The 23330-nt window shown below is 37.2% G+C and overlaps 3 protein-coding genes across 9 annotated transcripts; 1 reads left to right on the top strand and 2 right to left on the bottom strand.

The window, feature by feature from the left end:
* The first annotated feature begins 152 nt into the window (after positions 1 to 152).
* rnf207b (ring finger protein 207b) lies at positions 153 to 13918 on the top strand. 7 transcript variants are annotated; one of them, XM_079849504.1, is made up of 20 exons: positions 153 to 268; positions 1691 to 1858; positions 4434 to 4520; positions 4839 to 5029; positions 7588 to 7720; positions 8492 to 8636; positions 8753 to 8834; positions 8918 to 8993; positions 9088 to 9213; positions 9376 to 9422; positions 10197 to 10269; positions 10362 to 10430; positions 10524 to 10592; positions 10669 to 10790; positions 10871 to 11048; positions 12362 to 12547; positions 12630 to 12681; positions 12771 to 12888; positions 13404 to 13496; positions 13598 to 13918. In XM_079849504.1, the coding sequence occupies exons 4-20, from the start codon at positions 4839 to 4841 to the stop codon at positions 13740 to 13742; spliced, it is 1905 nt and encodes a 634-aa protein (XP_079705630.1). In that variant the 5' UTR covers positions 153 to 268; positions 1691 to 1858; positions 4434 to 4520; the 3' UTR covers positions 13743 to 13918. The 7 variants fall into 7 exon arrangements, with proteins under 7 accessions (XP_079705630.1, XP_079705629.1, XP_079705631.1 ...); XM_079849503.1 differs by lacking the exons at positions 153 to 268; positions 1691 to 1858 and having other exon boundaries at positions 4377 to 4520; XM_079849505.1 differs by lacking the exons at positions 153 to 268; positions 1691 to 1858 and having other exon boundaries at positions 4377 to 4520; positions 8753 to 8828; positions 13598 to 13917.
* A 540-nt stretch (positions 13919 to 14458) lies between these two features.
* On the bottom strand, positions 14459 to 17765 carry icmt (isoprenylcysteine carboxyl methyltransferase). Its single transcript, XM_079849510.1, has 5 exons — positions 17486 to 17765; positions 17083 to 17171; positions 16761 to 16930; positions 15769 to 15986; positions 14459 to 15372 (listed from the first exon to the last, which is right to left on the bottom strand). The coding sequence occupies exons 1-5, from the start codon at positions 17702 to 17704 to the stop codon at positions 15190 to 15192; spliced, it is 879 nt and encodes a 292-aa protein (XP_079705636.1). The 5' UTR covers positions 17705 to 17765; the 3' UTR covers positions 14459 to 15189.
* Positions 17766 to 18229: 464 nt separating this feature from the next.
* On the bottom strand, positions 18230 to 22765 carry draxinb (dorsal inhibitory axon guidance protein b). Its single transcript, XM_079850103.1, has 7 exons — positions 22697 to 22765; positions 20455 to 20927; positions 20182 to 20360; positions 19746 to 19857; positions 19345 to 19437; positions 19022 to 19111; positions 18230 to 18938 (listed from the first exon to the last, which is right to left on the bottom strand). Exons 2-7 carry the CDS (start codon positions 20924 to 20926, stop codon positions 18826 to 18828), a joined length of 1059 nt encoding a protein of 352 aa, XP_079706229.1. The 5' UTR covers position 20927; positions 22697 to 22765; the 3' UTR covers positions 18230 to 18825.
* Positions 22766 to 23330: the final 565 nt, after the last annotated feature.

Below are 23330 nucleotides of genomic sequence, written 5' to 3'. Positions count from 1 at the left end.
CGATTCATAGAATTCCAAAAATCGATTCTTGTTTTTTTATTTTTTTTTATTGAAATATATATTTTTTGGTATTGTCCTGAAATGAGTCTAGCTTGCCATTCCCATAGATGGCGCAGCATCGAATTCACACTTGCACTACGCCTGCACATACAGACTGCACATTTGTCATAGCCAAAAGAAGAAGTGCAGCAGAAGCGGAGCAGAAGGAAGGCTGGCTGGCTGGCTGGCTGTGTGGCGTGTCTGTTTTTATTTCAGCTCCCATTAACAGGTTAGAGTTTGCACACAGCCTGCGTGACACGCGCGTCTCAGGTGTGGCCCGAGTCGTGCGGAAAACGCGTGCATGAAATAGAACCGACGCCTATTTTTCTCGCGACACGCAAGCGTGTTGGAAGCGTTTCCAGGCAAAATAGAATGTTTATATATGTCATTTTGACACGAATATTCATATTAATAAATTACATTTTGATGTTTGAAAGTCTAGGTTTTGACATAAATGCAGATATAATGTAGGCTTATTGTATTTTTTTTTAGCGATTTTCAAAAATTGCACCTGTCAATACAGAACGAAATATTCTGTAGCCTATTTTGCCGTCAATAGCCTACTCCTTAAACTACATTTAGCAGTATTGTTTGTTTGATCTGACTACAGCACTTTAAAGCTAAATGTAAAAAAAAAAATTTTTTAAGTTTTAATTTAAACTTGAATTAAATGTATTTGAAAGCTGGCCAAAGCTTGGCACTTTGCACTGTTTAGTTGCAAAAGTTTTTATGAAGACAAAGTAATATCAAACTTCATTTAATTTGTTATTTCTTTTCTTTTAAATTGTATGTCTACTGCAATCACACAGGAAAAAGTCAACTACATTTACATACTGTGAATCGTTTTTTGAATCGAGAATCGTTTTTGAATCGAAAATCGATTTTGAATCGAATCTTGAGACTAAAAATCGGTATCGAATCGAATCGTGAAATTTTCTGAATCGTGCACCCCTAATATATATATATATATATATATATATACACACACACACACACACACACATAATAGATATATATATATATTATACTATATATAGCCTATATATATATATATATATATATATATATATATATATAAATATATACAGTATATATATATAAATATATACAGTATATATATATATACAGTATATATATATATATATACATATATATATATATATATATATGTATACATATATATATATATATATATATATATACAGTATATATATATATATATATATATATATATAGTTAAAAAATGCTATTTTTAAGAAATATTTAAGAACAACAACATTTTGACAAATAAAAACATGCACACTTTTGTTTTAAAAGGAACCTCTTGTATGTCGCTACGTTGTTGTCAGTGTCATCTTTACTCCGCAATGTTTTTGCGGAGTAAAAACTCCGCAAAAACTGCATGAGAATACTGCATGAGAAAACAGACATATGGTGTGAGAGTGTGAGAACAGCATCAATTACATGAGTTTCACACTCAAAAATGCTCAAAATTAGATTACAGAGCTTGCCAGATCAAGAAAATGTTTTCCCAGATTTGTGTGCAGTGTTGATCAGATGGTCAGTCAGATAATCTTTGCTGTGAAACTCCAATGTGTTTTAAACAACCAGCCTCATACTCACCATTTTAAGAATTTGTGTGTTTCTGCAGAGATCAGCTTCCTGTGTGGTGGAAGGCAGTTGGCCACAGTTTCTGTGCTGACCTCCAGCAGCCTTTTCACCCTATCATTACAAGAGTTTCAGGAGATTGAGGAAGAGTTCCCACATTTTGTGAACGAACTGAGGGGAGCAGCTCAACAGTATAAAAATGATCTAGAAAGTAAGTCTTGCATTATGAGTTGCTTTGTACGGCCATCGGGAGGGGACATATTCGGTTCACTTAGTTTTGTCGTAGCCCCATGACACATTAACTTGTGGGAACGTGATAATAAGTTGTGGCCACGAGATCATTTTGTCCAGGTAATACCTTATTTCGTGTAGTAGTGGGAAGTTCGGATCATTTTACTAGCTCGGATCTTTGAATCTCGTTCATCAAAATGAACGAATCTTTTTTCGAGTCATTTCATTCATTTCATCAGAATGTATTTAAAATGTTACATGTTAGCCAAATTCCCCAAACACATCAAATGTTGATCGCATTTAGAATAAGAAAAAAATTGCAATGCAAGGAAAAGGCCAAATTATGAGAAACAGAATCGATTAATTAATTGATCTTGGTCTTCAGGCTATGCAGTCTGTTATATTTAGGCTACCTCACCTCCCGAAGCCGTTCGTTCATCCCGTGACATCCTCATAAACTGAGCTTTGCAGTCTGTAGTACCGGATACAGAATTGATTAGTTCATGTTTTGAGTCTATCGACTTCGGGTTCGAGTCATTCGTTCATCACGTGACAGAAGAACAAAAGACTCAGAAGAATCTAGATTAAAAAGTTCGTCGAGACAAACTTTAAGTTGGCTTGAGAAAGTTTGGACCAGAAAGTTTGAAGAAGTTTAAAGTAGTTTGAAGTTTAAATTAGTTTAAAGTTTAAAGTAGTTTGAATTTTAAATTAGTTTGAAGTTTAAAGTATACTTAAAGTTTGAAGTAGTTTAAAGTTAAAAAGTTGCTAGGGTGTTTCTAGTGGGTTGCTAAAGTGTCCTGGGTGGTTGCTAGGCAGTTGCTAGGGCGTTCTTGGTGGTTGCTATGGTATTGCTAGGCGGTTGCTAGGGTGTTCTGGGTGGTTGCTAGGTGGTTGCTTGGCGGTTGCTAGGGTGTTCTGTGTGGTTACTATGGTGTTGCAAGGTGGTTGCTAGGGTGTTCTGGGTGGTTGCTATGCTGTTGCTAGGCGGTTGCTAGGGTATTCTGGGTGGTTGCTAGGGTGTTCTGGGTGGTTGCTATGGTGTTGCTAGGCGGTTGCTAAGGTATTTTGGATGTTTGCTAGGGTGTTCTGGGTGGTTGCTAGGTGGTTGCTAGGGTGTTGCTAGGTGGTTGCTATGGTGTTCTGGGTGGTTGCTATTGTGTTACAAAGCGGTTGCTAGGCAGTTGCTATGGTATTTTGAGTGGTTGCTAGGGTGTTCTGGGTGGTTGCTAGGCAGTTGCTATGATGTTCTGGGCGGTTACTATGGTGTTGCTAGGCGGTTGCTAGGGTATTCAGGGTGGTTGCTAAGGTGTTGCTTGGCGGTTGCTAGGGTGTTCTGGGTGGTTTCTATGGTGTTGCTAGGCAGTTTCTAGGGTATTTTGGGTGATTGCTTGGGCGTTTCTAGGCGGTTGCTAGGATGTTCAGGGTGGTTGCTATGGTGTTACTAGGTGGTTGGTAGTTGTCACAGATGGTTACTTGGAGTTTTTATAGAGTTCTTAGCATGATAACCTAGCCCTAACCCTAACCCTAACCCTTGGCATGATTTAGTACTTAAATAAATCACTATTAGCATGTAGCTATTCACTGCTAGCATGTATAGCATGTTTGAAGTGCTGTTTGCTAGCATGAGTCAAAAGAGCCAACCCTCATCTCTATACAATGTTCTGATACAGAGATATAGGTCTTGCAAAACGGTTGCTAGGGTACTCTAGTTTGTTTGCTATGGAGTTGCTTGGGAGCTGGAAGCTTTAAACTTAAGAAGTTTAAAGTAGTTTAAAGTAGTCAGAGAGTATCGTCACTACCAGCGTCAATGGATTTGCGACACGAGACACCAAACCCTCTAGAAACCAAGGGGGTAATCCAGCACCCGGAAAGCGTACCTTCTATGGGGGCATCCATTGGCTAACAAGCCATCACCTCCTGTTAGCATTCCATTGACTCCGTTTTTGTAAAAATAGGCTAACGATTGCGTCATAACCACGCAACTCTCTGTCGCACAGTAGAGAAATTACCATATACTGTAGACAAGAGGAGAAGCTCGCCGGCAATCAGGGGGACGTGGAGGCATAAAGTCCAATAAAGTCAAGGGAGAAGCCCCTAGAGAGTCATAAAGTTGCTCCTGCTCCAAGCTCATGGACAGCTCCTACTCACGCTCTCCGTCTCGTCAAGATTCGGAAGGGAATGATTCAGATTTCTCTTGGCACAGCTACTAGAAGACTTACAACTGTCAGACAGGCTGCTCACGTCACATCTACGTCATCAAGCTCAGTTTGAGTGCCAAAGTAAAGCTAGCCGAGTCGTACTCATAGACAGTAAAAGAAATTCACGCAAAGTTGATAATTCCGCGAATAACTGCAATTGCAAATTTCGAACAGAGATGGCGACAAAGAGAAAAAACTACGGACTGCAGCTTTAATTTTAGATACCAGGGCTCTGCTTTTGACAGACAATGGCATCTGGTTTGTGTTGTGTAATCAAGGTCTGAGTATTCTGGCCCCAACATATCAGCTCCTCATACAACAGATACAGGAGTGTGAATTCATTGTTTGTTTTTGAAGCCATATCCTGGATTTAGGAACCCTCACAGAACCTTCACACGGCATTCTCTGTCACTCCAACCAGCAGAAGCACTCGGACAGGACAAGGTATATACATATTCTTTATAGGTGAATGCAATTAAATATGTATATATTTCAATATGCATTCATTCATGTCACTTTGTTTCTTCGCAGCCTATTCAAAGGCATGTTTCTGTTTTGGAGCTATCTTCTATATCTAATAATAAATATTGAACTTGGATCTCAACTTTTTCACTGTATATTCTGAATCAATGACAGCCCAAGGATACTAAGCATACTCAGAATAACATGTACTATAGATAGGCTATAAATGTGCAATGTGTAAATGTGCTCCTGTAGCATATAGTATATCAGAATATCTGAAGGTCTTTATTATATTTTCAGATGTCTGGAGAGATCTTTTCCCCTCTGGATAATCTCTATGACCTGGACAGTGCCAACTGCCATCCTCTGGTGTGCCACTTGTGCCAAGAACAGTATGAGCATCCATGTCTACTGGACTGTTATCACACTTTCTGTGCCAGCTGCCTGCGCGGACGGACTGTGGACAGCCGACTGACTTGCCCTCTCTGTGGGTAAGAATTTACTTAATTGAATCATTGATCACCTTATTCTGACATTATTCACACACTATATAAATGATTGCAGTGGGGTGGAAAGGGCCCACAGTGTTAGAACAGATTTAAACACAAAGATAAACCCTATGACATATGCAAAAGATTGTATTAATAGATGTAAATGGTCAAACAACATTGTTTGGTCAGCTTTATGGTGCCAGGGGCATCTGTAGGAGGGATTACCTGTTAACAGCTGCGACTGGTCTCTGGGCACATTCCGCCAAGGCCACTGTGGCATCAAACAATAAACATAACACTATCTGACACTTGACATTGGATACACGGGTCCTGGGCTGGCTACAATTAGAGATGGCTGAAATGCCTGTGCGCTCACCCTTCTGCTGCCATATAGTACGTCTAGCAGCAGTTTAAGCACACTGTAGATCTTGCACTTATGGAGGGAATCTATAAAAAAATAGAAAAGGGTTGGTGGTCTTTATAAAGAAGCATGTTAGAGTAAGTATGAATTTGCTTTAAGCTGGTTCAGAGTTCATTTGTCAAATGTCTCAGTGTTTTGAGTGTTACATTGTCATTGTGATCGCATGCATTATGTTTGTCGATGTTATGCATCAGCAATATGAAGGACTAAAAATGACAGAACGAAAAATAAATAAATAAATAAATAAAAGTAGAAATAAATAAATAAATGCAGAAATAATAGTAAAAATAAATACATTTTGGTAATATAAATGGCTATTTCTGTATTTTTACATGTATTTATTTATTTATTTATGCATTTCTATATGTATTTATTTATGTATTTATACATTTATTTATATATTTATGTATTTATATATTTATTTATTTATATATTTATATATGTATTTATTTATACATTTATTTATTCCTACATTTATTTATTTCTGTATTTCCACATTTCTACATTTATTTATTTCTGTATTTCCACATTTCTACATTTATTTATTTCTGTATTTCCACATTTCTACATTTATTTTTCCCTGTGCTTGTATGCTAATTGACCAATGGCTAAGCCACGCCCCCTCCACTCACTCTGTCAACATTCGGTAACAGGCGCTATGGCAGCTGTCACAGTCGGAGACATTTCACAGGAGGCAATTGATGATTTTTTAGAGACAGAAAGATTATACAGTATATCATCTCGATGTCACCAAAAGGGCCTTAAATATGCATTGGAGGGTTATATTAATCATTTTATTGTTGAGAAGGTCGATAAGCTTCAGCTCCAGAACAAAGATTTACAGTTCACACTTCACAGTGTAAACGTCATAGTTTGGTGCTATTTCGCTTCAAACGCTCGCTTTATACGCGCGTCCTATTCGCTTTGGATTCAAAATGTTCAAGCGTCGAACTAGACGCGGATACGCGCGAATTTGACGCTCTATTCGCGTTTGGTGGGAGCGCAGAATAATGAACAGGCTGCGATGTCAAGATTGCATGCTGGATGTGTGTGTGTGTCAGAGAGCGGGCGCCGGGGCGCGATGAACAGTGGAAACATAAAAAACATACTCCATTTTGTTCATACAGGACATAATTAAAACTGCAAAGTGTTTAGCCTACTTATATTTGTGTAAAACACAACATTGTGCTTTTGTCAAACTGTAAACTCTTGTCAAACTGTAACCTACAACTGTCACCCAACCAAAATCACACACACACGCTGTTTAAAAGCTAAAATGACAAGAAAAAACATAAAAACGAATGAAAACTGATAACCGCAATGCATTGCAATGGACGAGGAAGCAGAGAATGTCCGAGTGTATTGGGTTAGCTATGCGTACTGTGATTGGCTCATCGCGTTTGGGGGCGTGGCTTAGCCATTGGTCAATTAGCATACAAGCGCAGGGAAAAATAAATGTAGAAATGTGGAAATACAGAAATAAATAAATGTAGAAATGTGGAAATACAGAAATAAATAAATGTAGGAATAAATAAATGTATAAATAAATACATATATAAATATATAAATAAATAAATATATAAATACATAAATATATAAATAAATGTATAAATACATAAATAAATACATATAGAAATGCATAAATAAATAAATAAATACATGTAAAAATACAGAAATAGCCATTTATATTACCAAAATGTATTTATTTTTACTATTATTTCTGCATTTATTTATTTATTTCTACTTTTATTTATTTATTTATTTATTTTTCGTTCTGTCATTTTTAGTCCTTCATACAGCAATGCAAAGGACTGTGTTAATGTTATTATATAGGATAATATATTGTTGTTTAACACATTTAGTCAAATAGACTGTAAAATCTTCTCATAAAAGTGAATTTGAACTGTTAACCTAAGTAGTATTTTGTTTGACAGTTGTTTGAGTCCCTTTCTGTTTGTGTCTATTTCCGTCTCTATGGGGGTTTATGAATCGCTATCTCAGAATTCAGATAGAGCTATTTGTGTCGTTGTTGCTATGAAGGAGGGATAAACACATCAATGCCAGATGTATGACTAAGACATTATCAATGGGTCAAAAGTTCTGCACAGACACACAAAACTGTCTGTTTCTTTTGTAGACATCAGTCTGTTGTGAAAGGAATAAATGCTCTTCCTCCAGAGGATCGACTCCTGAAGTTCTTGTTGGACAGTTCAGCAGACAGTGAGGACACCGTGCAGTGTGCTAACTGTGATTTGGAGTGCAAGAAACAGGTCTTGTTATCACAATACTCTAACATGCGCTTAAAGAAGAATTTATTGGTTCCCCATCCTTAAAGGAGAACTCCGGTCAATTTTAACATTGAGCTAATTTTTTTGTAAATTTGGAGTGCTGTCAGTACAGAGAACAACGACAAAAATCGGTGTTGCCTACACCGTGTTATCCTCTTTTTAAAATTTGCACCCTGTTGACTTCAATGGGGCAAGTTTTAAACCTGCTTTTAGCCTCTTAACATCCTTGATGTGTCATTACAAGTGCCCAGCCATGTGAGTGATTCCTTCAGAGTGAACACGGTGAATCTGACTGCAGTAGATGTGAAAGATATGAGTAAAAATGATGTTATTTCAGCCAGCGCACATACCTGTATTTACATCCTGTTTTCGGTTGAAGTCCACAGTAGTCGATTGTCGAGTTCACGCGCATAGATTTAGTACGTACGATCATGCGCCCGAACTCGACAATCGACTACTGTGGACTGTAAAATAAAGGGTAGCACATATGTATACACAAGGGTACATAGTACATGTACTTATTGTAATGACTATAACTGGGTAATAACTAGGCACTAACCCTGAACTTACCCCTAAACCTAACACATCCCTTATTGTTACCTCACATTACTCAGCATCTTCATGGGTAAGTTAGTACACTGTAAGTACAACCAAGTACAACCAAAAGTGCAACCAAATAAAGTGCTACCAAACTCAAATATTTCTGTATGTTTTGTTTGTTTAAGCATTTAATTCTTCTGTCACAAACCCCAGGATGTGGATGCAATGTATTATTGCAACACTTGTTGCCAATCACTGTGTCGAGACTGCAGGGAAACCACCCATAAGGCCAAGATGTTTTCCTGCCACGAGATTGTCTCCTTGGCAAAGCGCACCAAAGAAGCCCACAAAAAATGTGGTGTGTGTGAAGCTCTATTTTGAATTAGTTCAAAGTACTTCAATTAATGACATTTCTTTTGTCAAGAACTCTTTAATGCTAAACCTTTGGGATTTGTGCACTTTATCTATTTGCAGCCCTCCATGAGGAACTCTACATCATGTTTTCTACAGAGAAAAAGTCCATGCTCTGCATCAACTGCTTCAGAGACATGCAAGTGTGAGTTCTAAACTTAACTGAGTATGTAATTAGCATATGACCCATATGATTTCAAAATAATGTGGGTTAGTCTTATTCCATAGGGAGAACAGAGCACACTGCATTGATATTGAGACAGCATATTTACAAGGCTGTAAAAAACTGGACCAAGCCGTCTTAGTGAGTTTCTCTCCCATCCTTTTTTCTACTTTCATCTGTGTCTGTATTGTGTGGAGCTGTGGAGCTCCTATTGAAGTCATTTCACTCTCCTCAGGCTGTGAAGGAGCTTCAGACTTCAGCTCGAGAAGCAATTATTCTGCTCAAAGCCATGATTGGAGAGGTCAGAACCAATGTGGATGAAGAGGAGAGCGCCATCTGCACTTTGTTCAATAATATGCAGGTGCCATGCACAAATACTCAGTTAATCTGCTACACCTTTATGATTTTGATGTCAGAAATTGATTTGAGCATTTTTGATTTGAGATGTAAAATTCATTTGGAATTGATTACCGCAAATGTTGATTCACACATTTAATTTTTAATTTTTTATTTTTTTGCTCAGGAAAAACTAGCAGAGAGAAAAAAGATCCTACTCAAAGCAGCACAAAGGTAAATATATATATATATATGTAAATATATAAAATTTAGCACTTTAATTTACAGTCCTGTTTCCCATGTACATACTATGTAGCCTACTTTTTATAGTAATTACAATAACTGGGTAATAACTTGGTACTAAACCTATCCTTAAACCTAACTTTAAAGCATGTATAGTTAACTTATATTAACCAGTACTTTCTTAGGCAAGTACACTGTAAGTACACATAAGCGCATGTACTGTAAAATGAAGTGCAACCAAAACTAAGACATACAATATTGTCCAAAAGTGATGTCCGGCCTAGAAAATTTGACATCTTCATCCTTTATTGAAATATTATAAAAAATGTGTTAAATATTCTGTAAGCAAATTGAATAGTTGTAGTTGGAGTCAATTGTTTTATTTGTGATAACGCAATGAAACATGCCAAATTGTGCAGACATAATTTTTAGCCATCTAGATAAAGAAATTATGATTATTACTGATAATGATATAGTCAATGAATGATTTTTCCTATGCATTTTTTGCATAGTAAAATCAAACCTGTAGCTGGAGTTTGCCTCTTTTTTTCTTTTTTCTTTTGCCAAATAATTTTGTCTGATAAATACCTTAAAATATTTAACAAATATAAAATATTTTCCTTATATTTTGATGGTTTAGGCTAATTGAACTTGTTCATTAAAAACAAATTCACAAACCAATCCCCTCCGAACATCTCTTTTGGCCACTACTGTATATTCTGCATCACTTACTTATTAATCTTCTTTTGTGTGTTTATTTTCTAGCCAGCATGAGGAGAAGGAGAGAGCCTTTAAAGAGCAGTTATCACATCTTGCAGCACTCCTCCCAACTCTCCAGGTAAGCGTGTTTACTGCGTATATCTCCATTCATCTTAGCTTTTCAAATATTCCTGCTTGCTTTCAAACATGTTTCTTTTAACTTCTCTCCAGGTTCATCTTGTTACATGTTCTGCCTTTCTAAGCTCAGCAAATAAGTTTGAGTTTTTGGATATGGGATATGTGAGTAAAGACAAATGAAATGTGTTGTATTTAATCATAAAAAGAAAAGTATTTCAAGGGATGCAACTAAGATTGATTGATTTGAACTCACAGCAATTAATGGAGAGACTAAAGAAGATTGTAAAACTACCACACAGACTGAGACCAGCTCAAAGCAGTAAGGTTAGTTTACTAAATGCAAGTTTGTTAAATAAGTCAGTGCATAAGTTATATCTGCTGTTATCCATCCACGACGCAGATAAACACAGAGTATCGCTCTGAGTTCGCGCGCTGCCTGGAGCCTCTCTTGCTGTTGGGACAGCGGCGTTCACTGTCTACTACAGGGAGTGTGGCTTTAGGTCTGGGAAACGCCAGTGGACTGTGAGTCTTGGTAGTAGGTGCTACTAAAACTTAAAAAAAGTTACTTAAAAAAGTAACAAAATGAATATTTTTTTATTTAGGATGCAATCATCCCTGTCAGTGCAATGTCACTCTCCAGCAATTAGCGACATGTCACTGTGCTCCTCGGTGGTGCGCAGGCCGACCTCACACCGTTACATCAGCACCAAAGTTCTGCTGGCGGAGGGTGGAGAGACGCCCTTTATGAACCACTGCTGCAACTACGAGAACAGCTACAGGGTGAGCGTTTCTCATGTGCTCCTGGCCATTATATTTTACTTTCAGACATTTTCCTGGCTAATTACATTTATTGTGTCGTTGCAAAAGAAAAGCAACAACAAAGTAGGCCTAAAATGAACGGTAACCAAATCCCAACCCTCGCATGTCGGTCAAAAAAAACGAATTGTTTTTATTTTTTGCCAATTAAAGGTGCAGTGTGTAAAATGTATGTACTATATTTTAGTTTGTTGTTTTTATGTAATATTTTGCATTTTTAGGGGATTTTTTTTAATACTAAATTATATTTACGCTGTATTTATAATCTTTTTATTCACTTTTTGAGCATAGACCTGAAAATTAAATTTCCAACTTCCAAGATTCGTGAATCTTGAATGCTTTTGAGCACAGACTTAAGTTTGATCGCTTTTCAAAGACGGCACTTGGCAGATTATTGCTTAAGTGAAAAAAGTTTTAAAAAAGTAACAGAATTGTACGTGTATTTTGCAGCGGCACGAAAAGCCTGCACAAGTAACACAATCACCAAATTTACACAATCACAAATCACCCTTTAGGTGAGAGACAGGATCAGGAGGCGCGCACACTGTGTGTGATCGATGTATCTTTCACTCATATATTAATGTCTGTGACAGCGGTGACGTAATTTTGACAGCAGATTGACGCGTCCTGATTCGTACTCGTAAACAAGACTTCGTACTCGTAACCCAGCAATCGTAAAACTGTATTCTGTGTGTGTAAATTAAACCAGTCGTAGTTTTTGGAGTAGCAAATGTCGCATCTGTATTCTGGAATCATACCCTCATGAATTCACGCTTACGCTCATAATTTTTACAATTATGCACGTACGGTTTGGATTTATGCACATATTATTTTTGACAGTCTTTTTATTCCATAAATTGTTATGAAAAATACACAAAAATATTATTTACATTTGAAATATACATTTTCAAAATCACGTTTTACTCTAAAACTGCAAGAAAATTAAAGCCATAAATCTAAACAAGTTGTGTTCCAAATTTGAGCTTGATATCTCAAAAATGTAGCTTTCAGTAAGATTTTGTTTGGCTGCAGTACCAAGTTTTCACTAGATAAAATTCGTCTCCCATTTATTTCCAATGCGGTCATTTTTAACCACGAGGAGCACAAGTGTGACTCTTTTTTCAGGAGCATTTAACCTTTTCGAATCATGTTCATGATTTTTTTTTGTGTGTGTTCACATAGCAAGTGCCAAAACCTTTACCAAGTTTCGTACCATTCCAATAAAGTAAAAAAATATTGTACTGCAACTGACAGATTCTCCATGTGTGTTCGATCAGACTTTACAGACCCAAATCCAGAAGCTCAAAGACCAGGTGCAGGAGATTCACAGAGACCTGACCAAGCACCATTCCCTCACCAAGCCCGACACCATGAGTGAGATTTTAGAGCGTTCTGTGCAAGTGAACGGACAGATATCTATAGAGTACTCCTCAGTGGAGCTCATGCGGGCCATTTTCGAGGAGGTGAGATGGTAATAGTTTAAGACTGGCATTAGGAGGAGGTGAAAAAGAGGAGGGCTCATTATACCATCGATTTTGTTCTTAGATCTGGGAGGAGACGTTACAGAGGGTGGCAAATGAACAGGAGATATATGAAGGTAAGTGAATTCATTAGATTTTCTCACTAAAATCTTCTCACTACTGAGTTAAAGTATTTAGTGATTCTTGTTTATTGTTCATTTTTTAGCACAACTTCATGACCTGCTTCAGTTAAAACAGGAGACTTCTTATTTGACCACTATCTCCAGACAAATAGGCCCTTACATTCGCTCCATAGCGAAAGTGAAAGAGCGTCTGGAGCCCAGGTACAAAGAGCTTGATGTATCATTCACATGGCTTACAGAGTAATATAAATATATACACATATTACTGTATTTTTTACATTTTTGAAAGAAGTCTCATGCTCACAATACAATATTTATGTGAAATATTATTACAATTTAAAATAGTTGTTTTCTATTTGAAAAATTCAAAGCTGAATACTCCATTACTCCAGTCTTCAGAATCACGATTCTTTAAAAATCATTCTAATATGTGGATTTGCTACTCAAGTAACCTTTTTTCAGGATTTTTTGATGAATATAAAGTTTAATAGAACAGTTTTTTTAAATAGAATTTTGTAACAATGTAAATTTTGCTATGCCTAAAAAAAAAGTTATCAAACAACTGACAATTTAATTTACACACCAAGGCTAATTTTTACCTGCAATCTGACACTTGGCAAGCTCACCACTCATAACTTACATTATCAATCGCCCATACCCAAGTAAAATAATTCCTTGAGGGATTTTAATTTTTAATCTAATTTGATCTCTAACAGGCTGAAGGAGCCTAAAGAGCTGAAAGATGATCGCACAGAGATCATGCTGAAGCTCTATGAGGACAGCACCTCGACTGCGGACACACAGCCCAGGCGAGTTCCCTTCAATTTCTCAGAAGTATATTACAATGTTGACATTTGCAAGTTAATTAAAAGCAGTTAATTAATAGCTATTCCATGCTTCACTGATACAGTAATGAGCTGTCCTGTAACACTGAGGACAACTGGACTCCAAACAGCCTATCAGAAGAGACCAATCCCAAGAACAAGGAATACTACAGGCCAAACAAACAGAAGAACACCACTGATACAGCCAATCGCAAAGAGATACCAATGTGAAACCGCTTTTGTGTTGATCCTACAAACGGTTGTCAGCTTAGATGTCTGTTAAACTGAACAATAAGCATGTGTTAATGTAAATCTGATATACCGAAGCTTGAATAAAAACAGTTCACAGTGCTTGCATTTTAGAGAATCACAGTAACGTCAAATAAAAGTGATAAGCGTTCAGTGTTTATTTTAAAGGTTTGTTACATTTTGCTGAAGGTGTTAATAATGTACAGTTATCATTCAAGAGGTAGGGTGGTCCTCTCCCATCAGCTCTTTGCACGAGCATAGTGCAAAAAACCTATTGCATGTGTTCAAATGTCCATTAGCTGTACCTACGCATATATTATAGTGCTCGTCATTGAAAGTGTGCAAGAAATTCCTATTCTTTACCCAATGTCTATTTAAGCTACATCATGCCAGAAGGACAGCGAAGCCTTCCTCCTAGAAATGTAAAATCGTAAAGATAAAGACTTTGGATACAGCATACCCCTCCGGCGTTCGGCCCTCTGAATCCCACCTTCGTAGAAACAGATTTTTCTTGTTGAATTATCATGCAAGTGTGAAGGAAAGTGAAAAGACATGGATATGGTAATGAGTGAGTGTGGGAGTTAAGATGAAAGAGACTAATGCATTTGACAACTGTTAGATGAGAGTACATATGCATTGAGAAATACTGCAAAACTGGAGGACTGTAAAGACCAATGGAAAGAGGAATGAAGCCTGTAATTTATCAGATACGTTTATTTCTCTAATCATAATATTAAAACTGTCCAACAGCATTGACAAATCACAGATATTTAGATTGTCGGAAATCAGTAGGCCTGTTGTGACTGGCAGAATTAGTGCAATCCGCTTCGGCAGATCTTAAATAAAAAGCCCACTTTCTGAGACATTATATAAACTAATTTTTACACAAAATGGACAACGTCTAAATGGCCACTGCAGTAAATATATCTTGGGTCCAATTTAAAGCTTCTCTGAATAAAACTCTTTACCTCAAGGTATTTAAAAAATCGAATGAAATCTCTGGACGTTCATAAATTAGTAACAAACACTTGTCCTGAATCTCACTCCTAAGGTTTCTAAACACAAAACCAAGGGATTTAAAAAAGAAAGAGCAGCGTATGAAGTTACATGGTGCAAATAGGAGGATAAATGATATATGACGTATGTAAACGAGGAACAGAAATATGATGAAGTGCTGAGGAAGGTGGTTTTGGTGTACTAGAGTCTCTGATGGTGTTGAGGGTGGAAGCTCCATCCTGCTCAGGGCAGACCAATGTGTCTCAGAACAGATCAGCGGGTCAGTTTTACTGTGCTGCCACCTCATATATCTGTGCCGGCCCCAGGGGCCGCGCCATGATGCCACCAGGCAACTAGCTCACTCAGAGTGCCAGTCAGAGGTGTCCAGGTGTGCACTTTCAGACTATTTCCTCCCCTCAATGCAGTAACGGCCTTAAGAGTTAACCCTGATTCCTGAGATAAAGGGCAAGCCAGTGAAGACCTTCTTCTTGTACTCAACGTAGTCCTCTCCAAAGAAATGGATGAGAGAAATCTCCTCTTCCTCAATACGCTCTCGAAAGAACCGCCAGCTGGCGATCGTATATCCCAGTATACATATCGGGTTGCACAGCATTATCTGGAAAAAATGACAAACAAGAGCACAGGTTTTAAAAAATAACACAAGAACATTTTCTAATCTAAACTAACAACTAAATTTAAGGGATGGTGAAAAATATAGGGATAAATCACAGAAGCGCGAACCTCTTTGTCGGAGCTGAGCGCTTCTGTTGAATAGCTATTCAATCTCAGCTTGAATAAAATCTCACACTTTAATTGTATTTATAGCTCCTAACAGGCTGTGTGACTATGAGGAATGATTAACTCAAAATGTACATCCATATGCAAGTTTGAGGGACTTTATTTAAATGAAACACATACTCTTTCTCTATTGTCACGTGCCAGTGATTATCCTTCGGCGTGCCATAGGTTGCCGCTATACAAATAAATTCCATTGAAATAATGGTTAAAGTACCTGAGTGCCAGTGCTCCAGTAAAACCAGCCCACATAGGAAGGATGTCTGAAGAGAGCGTAAACTCCTGTGGTGACCAGCACGTGGCTCTGGGCTTTCTCATTCTGCACTATATGGTTAAAGTTGGACCCTGCCGTCAACATGGCAGCTTTGCGCAGGCTGTCCCCACAGAGAACCATTACCAGACCCACCAAACAGAGCCAGTTCACCTGCTTTATCTCTGTCGAAAAAAAAAAATAATTACATTAATTTAAGGACGGATTTCAACTGTTCCTGAAAAAAAAAGAAACAATTAAAATGAACAAATAAATTAACTTTAATTATAATATATATATTATTTAATGATAATAGCCTAATGTTTTGGCAATATTTTAATAAGTATATAAGAAGCTTATAAAAGCTTCCGCCATACAAATTGACAAAACTTATATTATTTTGTTTCCTTACTAATAGGCTTGTCACAATCATGAAGTTTAAGCTGACGACTGTCATACAAATAATTGCAATTATATACAGTACTGGTATATACAAAAGTTTGGGAAACATTACTATTTTTAATGTTTTTGAAAGAATTATCTTGCGCTCATCAAGCCTGCATTTATTTGATCAAAAATACAGAAAAAAACAGTAATATATTTACAATTTACAATAATTTTTTTTTATAATTTAATATACTTTAAAATATAATTTATTTCTGTGATGCAAAGCTGAATTTATCATCAACCAATTACTCCAGTCTTCAGTGTCACATGATCCTTCAGAAATCATTCTAATTATTCTGATTAGATCAAACAACAGCGATCACACGATTTATCAATAATTGTGACAGGCTTGCTTACAAAGTAACTGAATGTCCTAAGAAAAAAAATCAGTGACATTAATTACATAACAATCCTAATATTTGTATTTTAACACCATTAATGCTGTCAAGTTTACAAAAAAAACTAAATCAGTTTTGATCAATCGGGATTTACAGACCAAGATCATAACAAACCTGGAATAAGGAGCATTTCCACAGTGAACTCTATCCAGGAGGAAATAGCTGCTAATGTGTACTCAATACTATGGTTGAGCAGGAAGGAGTCTAGAGACAGACTGCGTGGGTTGATGATGGCAGTAACCAGGTACTCAGAGTAGTGGAAAAATGACAGTGAACACATATACCTAGTGGAACAAAACAAGAGTTATTCCATAATCGAGCAAATTCATGTGACTTTTAAGGCAGGCCATCCTTGTTTTCATTTCCTATTTTTATTACATGTGTATGTTAACCTCAAAAAGACCTAACCCATTTCACAAAAGTTGAATTAACTTACCAGCCAAAGTGTGTCCATGCTGTATCTGCCAAACTTAAAATGAGACCACATCCAAAGGCAAATCCAAGAAAGCAGGCTCGAACAGCAACCTGATCAAGCAAAAAGACAGGAAGTGTTAGCTAGATCCTGATACTGCAAATCCACATACAGTAAGCTGTCTTCTAGGAGAGCTTGTTCATATTGACAGAGAAACTCTTACGAGATCCCATTAGAGTACTAATAGGATTATACCTGCACACTTGCACACAGGACATTACCAATCGCTGTCCTGGCAAAAACAGACCTAGATATCTCATCTTTATTCATTTAAAACATACATATGGATATGACAGGGGTTCCAGCTACGCAATAATTGTTCTATTAGTATAACACACATCCTTCAGACTGTCTCTCTGAATCTTACCTTGTATAAAGGTCCCTTGTATATGATTAGCAGGAAGCCATTGATAACTGTAATGTACGCCGCAATGGCTATTTTTCCGTTCACATCCGTGAGGTAATCGAATATCCAGTCAATGTGAGAGCCGAATTTTACAAGTAAAGGTATTATAATGACGGCCAGTCCTGATATAAAGCTAATAATACTTATCCTCCCTTCTAGCACCAACTTGCTGCCTGCCATGTTGAAAACAGCAAGATCTCGCCGAGAAATCTCGCGAGGCTTCCGAGCTCACGCTGACTTGCTTACTGACAGCGTTTTCAAGCTCATTGAACTGTAGCTGCATTCATTTATCCTGATGTGCCTAATTTCAAAAGATTCGATTATTTAGTTACTATTATTATTACATCATGCATTTTAACTGTAGTCTTTATACAGCAGTGATATTAATGGTTGTTTTGTAGCCACAATTTACCAATGAAGCAATAAAATCAAGATGTTGTTTCCCTCAAGATGTAGAATAAGGGTCCTATTGTTCATCAGCATTAAATGTTAATCTACAGCTGTAATATGTGGAATTTTAGGAGGTAATGATGGTGGTAAATACTACACAACAACACGCTTCCAGTGTCAGATCAGTAAAGAACTGAACTAAGATGAAGAAGCACAAGATCTCCCATAATGAACGCTTGGCTTTCATGAGCATGATGAGAAGCATTATTTCAGTGTAGCACAAAGCGGTGAAGTAATTCAGATTTGAGCCAAAAGGAAGATTTACTGGTTTAATAATGTGAGATGAAGATCTCCCCTGTGTTCTTCTTTGTGTCCATTCCAAAGCTGCTCGTCTGATTGGAAGCTGGGGACCTGGCAGGCGTTGTAGTCCCAACATTAAAAAGACTGTCTTTGCATGCATGCTCGAATCCATCTATTCACTCCTGTTCCCTTGTGATGACAACAACAGATCGATGCAACTCAACCGCATGACCACAAAATACAAATGACTCATGTTTACATCCAATAACTTCTAATACATTTGTTACAAATTTTCAAAAATTCCACTATGACACATTACTCAATCTTCATATCACAAATTACATATCATAACAGAGTAGCTCAATTTTCATTAATTTGAATGAACAGATCTTGTAGTTATTGTACACAAAATCTGTTTAATAAAACTCATGCAAATATGTAATCAGTCTATGCATCCACAAAATATTGCTGTCAATGTTTTACAATTTTTGGAAACAATTAAATCCAGGAAAGCAACCAAATGATACAACTAAACGTATAAAATCCAAAACAGTGGAAAATGTAATTGCATGCATTTGGAAAGGAAAATATGACAAATTCTTCTGCCTCATTTAAACAATAAGGAACATGCCACTGTTTAAGCTTACACCCTCAGGATCAACACATTGTCCCTTTTTGCGTGTGATGCGGTAATGCCTGTGCAATTTAGAATAGCAACGAAGCCCTGTGAAGATGTAAGGAACATTTTAAAAGATGATTTCCACTTTGTCAGCATGTGTAATAATCAGTTTGAAAACACTTGCTCACCTTCCTCACACATGCAGCTGTCATAGCACTTGTTGTTGAAGCCACGGTTGTGAAGCTCACATACATGTTTTCTGAGATTACAGCACGACCCTGCCATTTCATATAAATGAGGTAAAAATGGAGTGATCATTTATTTGACTTGAATGACTTTCAACTTAATTCAAAACTTTGGGGACAGTAGGATTTTAAATAGAAAGCTTTTGTAACACTGTAAAGGTTATTATATTATATTACATTATATTTTTAATTACTCAAATTGCTCTAGCTCACTTATATATAGTATAAGGGGCTTGTTGTAATAATGCAAAAGGTGAAAAAGTCACCTGGTAGACAATCCAGGTGATGTTTACAGCTCTCTTCTGATGTAAGAGCAACAAGTTCAGTGCTGGGACTTTTTTTGGCCTGTTTGTCAGATCCTAGATGGAAATAGAGTGATGTTCAAGTGTTATTAGTAAAGAAATGCGCATATTAGGGCATTTGGTGTTTTCCATGCACAGGCTGATGAGATATGGGAACCCTTAGATGAATTTGCCTAAAAGTCTTTAATAGTTCATTCTTGTGGTTCCAAATGCAAAGCACCATTAATCTGTTAATTGCAAAGCCCGCAAAGATTATCTCAGTTCGCCATTTCAAAGCAAGCATACTTAAAAATTGCAACTTCTAACTTTAAAACTCACAAAGCAGAAACAATGTGTCTGTATTTGTAAGTGAAATATTGGTCTACCTTGCTTCTTAGAAAATTGCTTTTTGTCTGCAGGCCTCATATATTCATAATCAGCCCAGTCGAAGAATGTTATGTTGAAAGTGGGCGTCACATCCCCACCTGAACTTCTGACCTGAGGCACAAAACAACATATTCAGTATTCATGTCACCATATGAGGTATTGAAATTTCACTTTTTCATATGAAAGTAAATCACTTTGGCCAATTGTTAATCCTTTGAGGTTCAATGGAACAAATTGTGATGGTCTGTTGTGTAGATTGAGACAATAAACAAGAAATTGTTTCATGTGTGGATAAAATTGATGACAACCTATTATTCCTCATAACGTAGGTAATTGGGATTTAGTTTTATTGAGCCTTTTAGACACTGACAGATGAGATGCTGAGATATTTTTAATCAGTGTTATTGAAAAGACCGAACAGCTAGATGATGTCACCTGTGGTTTACTGGAGGGGGTTGGCTTTGTGGACGGCTTCCCACCGACTGCTGCAGTTATGGGTATGAGGGAGCCAGCAGTGGCTGCGGGGAACACTGACTCTGTGGGACTCCCAAAGGAGTTCATATTGAACCTTTGATCAAAAGAAACCCTCCGTTTCTTCCCTGATGCCAAAGACTCTATGCGAAGAAAATAGCAAGTAGATAATTACAAAATGGCAGGACAGTTACAGTATAAGGGAGTTTTACTTTGGAAAGTTTGGTTTCTTTTTACCTTCATCATGAACAGCCCTAATGATGTGCCCTCCAAACACATTGCGCCCAGTGGGATGTCTCATTGCCTTCTCTGGAGTCCCAGCGCCAGGAGAGATATTCATTTGCTCTGGAATTAAGGAATCAAACCCCTTGAAGGTCCTCTTTCTTGCACTCATTACTCGTCTTTTATCTCCTGGCTCTATCTCTAAGCGGACGGGACTGAGGCCCTCCAGGCCTGGCCCTTCATTTTGGGTGTGGAACACAGTAATATGGGGCATTTCTCTGAGCAGACCTGCTGTCATCCTCTCCTTGCGACCTCTGTGCTTCCTGTGATGACTGTGTTGATGCATGGATGCCTCTGGCATGGGCGGGATAATGATATTGTCGCTGAAGATTTCCATGGCTGAATTGTGGCCCATTTCGGTGCTCAATGTCATGGTCCCCAAGTCAAGGAGGAGAATTGAGCCAAAATACCAACATAAAGCCACCATTCTAAGAGTAGAAAAGATTAAACAAATAATACAGTAATATACTACAGTAATAAATAATAAATAGACACAACACAGACAGTAATAAGGTCACATTTTCTCATGAATATATTAAAAACTTGTGGAATTTTAAAATAAATAAATTATATTTATTCAGCAAGTATGCATTAAATTGATCAGAGGTAACAGTGAAGACATTAATGTTTTTAATGTCTGCTTTTTTAAAAACTTTCTATTCATAACAGAATCCTGCAAAAAAATGTATCACGATGGCCTCAACAATATTAAGCAGCACAACTGTTTTCAGCAATGACCGTCCTTCGGATGAGATGTTAAACCGAGGTCCTGACTTTCTGTGCATGGTCATTAAAACCACAGTGAGTTGAGGAGAGACCCGACATGACTGTAAAGCGCTTTGGGTGTACAGTATACATATGAAAAGCGCTAGGCTATATAAATGCCTCATTCATTCATTCATTCATGATAATAATTAGAACAAAATCTTGAGCTTATTATCATATGATGCCAGTCTCCATAAATCCATTATTTCACCAAGTGCAATGTTGCTATGTTGGGCAAAGACTCTGCATGAGCAATGGTGTCTGGCGACTTAAGAAATGTTATATTCCCTATCTGACTTATTACAATATATAATTCAGACAGACATGTAAGCGCATTCGCTCTAACTGTAATTTTTGTAAGCATCTTAGAGATGAGGATGAAGGGAGCTGATCCAAGCCCAGGGATTTTTACCCTCAGAAAATGGATTACACACACTGAGCAGACGAGTGTGACTAATTAAACAAGCGAATTTAGCTTTCATGTACTGACAGACTAGAGTTGTGACAAATCCAGCATTTCCCAACTGCGGCTGCATTTACATATATGAACTACAAAACTTGGAGATTTAACCGAGAGCTTATGATTTGGATGCTATAGATAAAGCCTGAGGATATTGAAAGATTTACTGGAATATTATTCACTTTAGCTGAACTTTTTCTGATATTGGTGAAAAACCCTCAAGCTCGTATATGGCACCATGCCATGTAAACAAGTAAGGGATTGATGTATTTTTATGAAAATATTACAAATTACAGGATGCACTAAACACGGATAAAGTTTAAAACATTAGTTTCCATAACCAACTAAAAGAATAACCAACATAAAAAGAAAATGCAATCATTTGAAAGTTGTTGCAGTAACACATTTCTCTTTGAAGCTCAGCATAATGGTAATTTGCAAGAAAATTAAACAAATAATAAGTGTCTCTCTGTTTCCTATGCACTTGATTATTCAAATTCTGCAAATGCTGCTGATCATGTGTTCATATTATCTTCATTAATTTCAAGATCTCATGCTGTGCACGCCAATGCTGCTCAGGAGCCTAAAAATATCAAAGCTTCACCCCTTTTTTTCTCATTAGTCTGTGTAAACAGTGACATGATTAATTCAATGGGGAATCTGGGCTTGTTCTTCCTTGTACAGAGACTTTTCCTATATTTCTTAAACGACTATCGCAAAACTATTCACTTTAAAAGCAACTGTAATATGCATATCCATGCCATATAATTATCTTGCAATAAATGCAGTAATACTGTTAACACAGTAACACATGGAAAGCATCCATGCGTTCAACCACGAATTAACATCTAGCCTACTAATCTTTAAGTTTTAACACGGCAGAATTGTTCAGCTATGCTTGACAAAACAGCTCAATAACGACTAAAGAACATTAACAAACATTCAAGAGAAAAGAATGAAGAAAGTGGTCACCTGTTCTCTGGTGTGTGATAGCCTACGTTATTTCTGCTTGCAGTCCACAATGAGCGCGTGTGAGTTGTAGAGGAGTGCGCGCGCGCGCGAATGAGAGAAGCGCAGTCTCGAGCTCTCTCACTGAAGATTGCAAGTCACGCCTATAACCTAAATACCTGAACAAAAGAAGCGCTCTCTTGCTGACTGAACCAATGGTCTAGGTGTGACAGTTTTAATGGTGTAGATTTTGGGGAATGTTTGATGTTGTTACCATTCGTGTTATTACACTAAATAACGGCTATGTGTAGCCTAATTTTCAGAGGTGGACAGTAACAATGTAAATTTACTTGAGTACTGTAGGCTAGCCTACTTAAGTACACTTTTTGAGTGTTTGTACTTTGAGTGTTTTTTTTTTTCTGGAAACGTTTTACTTTAACTTCACTACATTTGAAAGACAAATATCGTAGCCTACTGTCAAGACTATTTCTGTCAAGGTCCTTGAGTAGAAAATAGTAACGTCAGCCAGGGGATGATTTTGGTTGGAAATTAAAGTCGGGTTGACGTCAACATCCATTGTCGGAGAGACGTCTGAAACCAATGTCAGATTGATGTCAGAAAATTATGTCATCCCTTTTTTTTTTTACCTGGTCGGATG

The sequence above is a fragment of the Squalius cephalus genome, assembly GCF_949319135.1.
Source record: "Squalius cephalus genome assembly, chromosome: 18".
Classification (NCBI taxonomy): domain Eukaryota; kingdom Metazoa; phylum Chordata; class Actinopteri; order Cypriniformes; family Leuciscidae; genus Squalius; species Squalius cephalus.
The sequence above is the reverse complement of the archived record's forward strand: the minus strand, read 5'-3'. Positions and strand labels throughout refer to the sequence as shown.

Bases quoted from the DNA above. Each gene is read 5' to 3' on its own strand.
- rnf207b (XM_079849504.1), top strand. From the start codon at position 4,839: ATGTCTGGAGAGATCTTTTCCCCTCTGGATAATCTCTATGACCTGGAC. The intron at 10,270-10,361 runs GTAAGCGTGTTT...ACTTCTCTCCAG, and splicing joins CACTCCTCCCAACTCTCCAG to GTTCATCTTGTTACATGTTC. The intron at 10,791-10,870 runs GTGAGTCTTGGT...TTTTTTATTTAG, and splicing joins CTGGGAAACGCCAGTGGACT to GATGCAATCATCCCTGTCAG.
- icmt (XM_079849510.1), bottom strand. From the start codon at position 17,704: ATGGCAGGCAGCAAGTTGGTGCTAGAAGGGAGGATAAGTATTATTAGC. The intron at 15,987-16,760 runs GTTTGTTATGAT...TTTTTTCGACAG, and splicing joins GGAAATGCTCCTTATTCCAG to AGATAAAGCAGGTGAACTGG. The intron at 15,373-15,768 runs GTACTTTAACCA...CATTTTTTCCAG, and splicing joins ACTGGAGCACTGGCACTCAG to ATAATGCTGTGCAACCCGAT.
- draxinb (XM_079850103.1), bottom strand. From the start codon at position 20,926: ATGGTGGCTTTATGTTGGTATTTTGGCTCAATTCTCCTCCTTGACTTG. The intron at 20,361-20,454 runs GTAAAAAGAAAC...TTCTTCGCATAG, and splicing joins TAGGGCTGTTCATGATGAAG to AGTCTTTGGCATCAGGGAAG. The intron at 19,112-19,344 runs GTGACTTTTTCA...ATGAAATGGCAG, and splicing joins TCACCTGGATTGTCTACCAG to GGTCGTGCTGTAATCTCAGA.